Source organism: Monopterus albus, unplaced genomic scaffold (assembly GCF_001952655.1).
Source record: "Monopterus albus unplaced genomic scaffold, M_albus_1.0 scaffold65.1, whole genome shotgun sequence".
Classification (NCBI taxonomy): domain Eukaryota; kingdom Metazoa; phylum Chordata; class Actinopteri; order Synbranchiformes; family Synbranchidae; genus Monopterus; species Monopterus albus.
The window spans coordinates 2,083,524-2,090,412 of NW_018127945.1; the positions used below are offsets into that span (position 1 = coordinate 2,083,524).

General features: G+C 37.7%; 1 protein-coding gene across 1 annotated transcript in view; it reads right to left on the reverse strand.

Moving 5' to 3' along the window:
• Positions 1–4,331: 4,331 nt before the first annotated feature.
• map1lc3b (microtubule-associated protein 1 light chain 3 beta) overlaps positions 4,332–6,889 on the reverse strand; it is a 13,415-nt gene continuing 10,857 nt past the window's right edge. Inside the window, exons 3-4 of the mRNA XM_020604398.1 lie at positions 5,491–5,597; positions 4,332–5,330 (exon numbers count right to left, since the gene is read on the reverse strand). Of these exons, the coding sequence (XP_020460054.1) occupies positions 5,153–5,330; positions 5,491–5,597 (285 nt within the window). The 3' untranslated portion in view covers positions 4,332–5,152. The remainder of the gene's footprint in view (positions 5,331–5,490; positions 5,598–6,889) is intronic.

Here is a 6,889-nt window from a genome sequence, read left to right on the forward strand (position 1 = left end):
ATTATTTTTGGATTAGCTGTAGCAGGTGGAGTGAAGCACCACCAATATGGCGACAGCCAGACTTAAGCTTTCTTTTATATACAGTCAATGATGCAGACCTACTGTACTGGGATAGCCATTACCAGTGTCTAGAGGTTACCAAAATTATGAAAAGAGTAGCAGTGACCTGATCGTTTGCCTTTCTACATTGTGCAAAATATCTAACAGGTTAGTATTGAAGCATTGCAGCACTGTCTAGCATTGACATGCACAAAAGCACCTGAGATCCCACTATTCATCTGATTTTGAAGATGAAGAAGAAGATGGAGGCTCTTGAGCAGCCAGTGAATATAATTTGTATCTGCAGTATGTGGTCTTTGTGTGTAGGTACAGTAGGTGTGTGGGTAGTTGGCTTTTAACAGTATTTTTTTTCCAACAACTTGTGCCAATTTCTGGGGAAAAAAATGTCGCAGTTCTGATTTTTTTCCAATTTTCACAACTGTACAAGTCTGATTTGGCAAAGTAGCAGAACTGAAGTTGAAACCTTGCATATATCGTTAATGTATAATATAAATAATTTAGGTCCCAAAACAGAACCTTGAGGCACTCCACATACAATATCCAGCTCACTCGATTGGTATTCACCCAACTTCACAAATTGACGCCTCTGTGTCAAATAACTTCTAATCCATTTCAGAACCATTCCTCTGATCCCATATTTTTCTAACTTGTCCATTAATAATTCATGATTGATTGTGTCAAATGCTTTTTTTAGGTCAATAAATATTCCCACCGTGTATTTCTTCTCATACATAGCACTTGTAATGTCCTCCATCAGGTCGGTAATGGCCAAAGATGTCGATCGGTTCGACCTAAAACCATATTGGCAATCAGAGAGGATTTTATGTTTGTCAATAAATGTATCTAATCTGTTAAAGAGGTTTTCCAGACTTTTTGAAAATTGTGACAACAGAGAGTCTGGTAAATGAATGAATGGTTTAATACATAGTGTGGTTTGACTGAATCGATTTAATCAGGGTCTTTTTTGCTTTGTAAGTGATATATATGTATATGTATTTGTGTATATATATATATGTATGTATATGTGTGTGTGTGTGTGTATGTGTATATATGTGTGTGTGTGTGTGTGTGTGTGTGTGTGTATATATATATACACATATATATATCTGAATGTATATTTTATGTTTATTTGTTTACATCATCATGTGGGGCCTCTAGTAATGCAAAGGCAGAATTTTATACAAATTTTACGCTATAAGAGCGGGGTTCTGTCACCTTTTCTGTTAGTGTGTGCAGTAGAAATAAAAGCATTAGCGAGGTGGTTAAGACTACATCTAAAATCATTGGCCATTCAATATGAAGTTTTGAAAAATTCTGAATAGAAGCATGAATGTCCTGGACATTTTGATACCTGCAATAGCTGAAGGCAGGCTAAAGTAGAATTTTCCCCATTCATTTGAATGGGGCAAAACTTTCAAAATAAAGCTAAATATTTCAAAGGTATGAAGTTTAGAAAAATTCTGAATAGAAGCATGAATGTCCTTGACGAGCTGAACATTTTGATACCTGAAATAGCTGAAAGTATGCTGAAGTAGAATTTTCCCATTCATTTGAATGGGGCAAAACTTTCCAAATAAAGCTAAATATTTCAAAGGTATGAAGTTTAAAAAAATTCTGAATAAAATTATGAATGTCCTTGAAGAGCTGAACATTTTGATACCTGAAATAGCTGAAAGTATGCTGAAGTAAAATTTCCGCATTCATTTGAATGGAGCAAAATTTTCAGAGAAATTAAATTTCAATTTATTTTAAATATTTTGAAATTCTGGCATATTTTGGGGATTTAATGTAATCTTAATGTGCAAGCTTATTTTGAAAATCCAGCACATTTTGGGGCCTTTATGTGAGCTTAAGTTGCATTCAGGGGCTTTTATTTTGAAATTCTGGCACGCTGTGGGGCCTTCATATAAACAATATGCAATCAGAGACTTTTATTTTGAAAACTTGGCATATTTTGGGGACTTATTTTTAACTCTTATTTTGAAGACAGACCAACCTCTGTCTGTTTGTGTGTGTGCTACTGCATGTTATTGTATTGCTATGTTTGGGTTTTACTTTGTTATGCATATTATTCTGTTGCTGTTTGTGTGTGTAAAAGTAGCAGGTGCATCATGAAGTGACTCAGCAGTTTGAGGACACTGCAGCAGATTTCAGTCAAACATGGGCTTCGAACAATTGACAATTGAAGAAAAAGTCCTATCGAAAAATATCTCGACTATGAATGGCAGGTAGCTTCAACAAAAATGTTGCATCACCTTTATGTCAATATATTCCAGAAAATGAAAGAGCTGTGGCGATTTACTTATGCCCTAACTTTTGTTTCGAGAGGGTTTTCTGAATCTTCTTTTTGAATGGAAGTCTATGGAAGAGTGAGGCAACATTCTCTCTGGAATGTGCAACGTCATTCAAAAACTGTTCATCCTATCGCAATACCAAGACCGTTTTCTGATTCTTCACAATTTTCTCTACCGTTTTCATGTATAATTTGTGTGTGAAAGCTTAAAGTAGGTAGAATAAGAGCAGAAAACACTGAAAAATTGTGAAAAGGCTGAAGGACAGAGCTAGAGTACAGGTCATGTGACACACTCTAGCAGACAAATTTCTGAAATCACCATAAAACGTAAACTACGACAATTCAAAATCTCTAAAAGATATCAAAAAGCTGAATACATGTTTAAATAGCTGACGAGTAAAGTTAAAGTTGGAATGGTTGTTATAGCTAAAAGTATGCTGAACTGGTTAAGACTGAAAGAGGAGGAGGATTTGAAGAGTTTCCCATTCATCTGAATGGGGCAAAAATTTCTGAACAAGCCTAAATATTTTAAAAAGCATAAAAGTTACATTAAATATACACAAATGTTATCCTAAAAAACTGAACATTTTGATACCAGGATGGCTTTTCTAGCAGAAAGTATGCTAAAGTTATTAAGATTTGAAGATTTTCCCATTAATTTCAATGGGCAAAATTTTGCTAATAAAGCTAAATAGTTTAAAAAGTATAAATGTTACAAACAAGAAAAATACAAGCAAGCATGTCCTTAAAAAGCTGAACATTTTGATACCTGAATGGCTTTTATAGCTGAAAGTATGCTGAAGAAATTAGGTGACAAAAACAGAATAATAAAAAATAAATGCCAGGAAACCAGAGTGTGGATGCTGCTGCTAGAGCTGCTAAATCAGCATCCACACAATAATTGGATAACATACTGTGGATGCTGCTGACTCAACTTCCACACAATAAATAATTGGATAACTGTGTGGATGCTTTTCAGCATCCACACAATAAAGAACAGGATATCAATAGTGTGGCTGCTGACTCAACATCCACACAATAAAAATAAAGACCAGGATAACAATAGTGTGGCTGCTGATTCAGCACCCACACAATAATTGGATAATATAGTATGGATGCTTTTCAATAAATAATTGGATAACATTGTGTGGATGCTTTTCAGCATCCACACAATAAAGACCAGGATGACAATAGTGTGGCTGCTTCACGGCATCCACACAATACGCAAAACTCACAGATATGTAATGTAATCTAACAGTTGCAAACTATGGATTGATTTTTATGCCTTATTTTTATAGTGAGAATAACACAAGTATACACTACAACTTTTTCCCATTTTTTTTTAATTGTTTATAAAATACAAACATACATACGTAAGAGGAGGCCATGTGTCTGAGAGAAACAGAAGACAGCACTGAAAAATGTTTACTAGTGAGAAAAAAAATCTCATTCACATAATATCGACAGTGAAGAGTAAAGACATGTCAAACTGTGAAATAAAAATCACATTAAAAGAAACAAAATGATAAAATACTGCAATATAAAAGCAGCTAAACCTCAGATCTGTTAAGATGGTGTAGAGGAGGAGGAGAAGCATGACAGCACAGAGAGTGGAGGACTATCTAGACACAGGATTTTCATTGTGTGTTTGTCCACCCACTGGGCACATGGAAGCTCCCACACAGACTGACAGTTGCATTTCAGTGAAGCCAAACAGAACAACAGTGACAGCTGTGGGAGGAAAAAAAAACCCTGTAGGTCTACTCCTAGACCACCGCTTTGATCATGTGTGACAAAGGAAATAAGTAAAAAGAAATGGGAAGCCCGTCTTCTCAACAGCCTTTATAGAAACACCATCCTCCTCCATTCCCACATGCAGAGCTTGTAGTGTGCCCAAAGTCAACTTGGTTACACTCTCATCGGAACCCCCTTTATATTCTGAGCCATGAAGTCAATATTATTTGTACACCAAGGCTTGTTTTTTTTTTTTTTTTTTTTTATAAACTACAATCATCTGTTTCGAGAGCAAAAGCAGTTTCCTAGCATCTTATTTATTACAGTGAAGAAGAGGCTACAAGGCAGGGAGGGATGGAAACACTGAAGAAAGACCACAGAGGGAATGTGACAAACACAGCAGAGATGCATTGATTAACAAAGAGCTTTTCTACTTCATATATCATTTTCCCCTTGCAAAAGCACTGAGCAAGAAGACAAGTCCCTAACTTTAAGCTCATCTCTATTAAAAACAACTACACCAAAACCCTGCTCTAGTTCCCGTCTCAAGCACCTTAAAATTAAGATTGGCTTTGTTCACCGGCTAGTGCATCCCCTCTCATATGTATGAATATATGTATGTTCATATGCAAGTGGCGGAGCATCACCACTTTCATGTAATGTCCCTACCTGAAATGCATACATACATTAACATAAATACAGCCTAGGAGACACATAGCCACAATACTGAAAATAAACACTGTCAACAGGCGGTATGCTGACATGATTCACCAGAGGATGGCAAAGCAGTAGACACACACAGACTCAACCGCTCTGTGCCTTTATGCTGCTGGGTGAATGCAGACACAAAATGTTTATCTGCTCACTGCAGTCAGAATACAGAGAACACAACCGATTGCTGAGCTGTGATTTTACTGTACACTGGGTTTAGACTTAGCAGTTTGTGTTTTTAGTTCTTACAGTTAAGACTAAAGGTGTGTGGTGAGGAAAAAGGAGAGAGGGTTGGTAAGGGCTCAACACTACAATTGTCCAATCACCGCCATGTGGAAGAAGAAGGAAGGTGGTTCACTGGATGCTCCTGGCAGAGCCAAAGGTCTCCTGGGAGGCGTACACCATGTAGAGGAAGCCATCTTGGTCCCGCTCCCGCTCGTACACCTCAGAGATGGCAGCCGACACAGACACCATGCTGTGGCCGTTGACCAGCAGGAAGAAAGCCTGGTTGGAGTTTAGCTGGAGGCGCCTCCTGGTGGCACAAGAGAAAAAAAAGGAAAGAGAGGAAAAGAGAAGATGAGCATAATGGAAATGAAAGGAAAAGAGGAGAAAAAAAGAATGGAAAGGTAGAAGAAGAGATAAAGAAAAGAACAAAATAAAGAGGAGGTGGGGTGAGACGAATTGAGCTCTACCTGATAATCTTGATAAGCTCACTCATGTTGACGTGGTCTGGGACCAAGAACTTGGTCTTGTCCAGGATGGGTAGCTGTTTTTCTCCTTTATACCTCTCAATGATCACCTGCAGGAGACGCACACATATTAGTCAGTGGATTCTCCCTCTTTGTTCTAGAGCAGAGATCACTAACAGGCACTAACACTAACTGCGGCCCGGGTCCAGACCTAGAAGCTGTCCCATACGGACCCGGACCTACAGCCAAAACAGAAGGTTATGATTTAAAACCTGACGGGGTGCATCTATTTTAATCGGCGCAGTTTTTGTAGTCTTTGCGGTTGTGGTTTAGTGGATGAGGAAACGCACAGAACAGCCATCCCACGTGATACCACTCAGCCAATCAAGTCTGTGCATTCCAGGTAGTAAACATTGCGACTCTAGAGAGTTAGAGGCAAGTTACACATGAAAAGACGGTAGAAAGAAAAAGAAAGATAGCGATATATGTAGGACAGAACCGGAGAACGGGAGATATACAGACGACTATGCCGGGAAAAGTTGAAGACGTGTGAGACGGAGAAAGGGAGAGAAAAATAAGGAACAAATGGCACTCTCCAAGAAAATAAAAGTGGACAGTGAAAATAGAACATTTAATCCAGAATGGACAGACTCATTTCTGTTCATACTTACCACTGGGAGCACTAAACTAGCGTGTCTCATGTGTTCAGAAACTGTGACACTTATTAAAAGTGCCAATGTGAAACGCCATTATGAGACAAAACATCAAGGTTTTGAACAAATGTACCCACTCAAATCTGAAGTGAGATCACAGAAAATAAGTAGTCTCAAAGACCAATATGACCAGTCCACCAGGATCCTGAGCCCAACAACGTGCTCATGAGTGTTCCCTCATAGTTGCTTGGATTTTGGCTCAACACAAAAAGCCATTTACTGATGGAGGAGTTGTCAAAGAATGCATGAGTGCTGTAGGTGAAACACTACATTTGGGAAAACAAAAACAAGAGTTTTGTGATAAAATAAAGCAGCAAATACCCATGTCAGCATCATCTGCCACAAAGAAAAGTGAAATACTACTTTTATTTAGTAGAGAGAATATTAATACATTTTGCTATATTACACAGCCTTATGTTGGTTTACTGTTTACTTGCCCCTTGCATGGGGATATGTACATACAGTCAGGGAAAAAATTATTTGAACCCCAGCTGATTTTGTAAGTTTGCCCACTAACAAAGAAATGATCAGTCTACAATTTCAATGGTAGGTTTATTTGAACAGTGAGAGACACAACAATAACAAAAAAATCCAGAAAAATCATTACAAAAAAAGTTATACATTAATTTGCATTTTCATAAATGAAATAAATATTTGATCCCCTATCAGTCAGCAGGATCTCTGGCTCC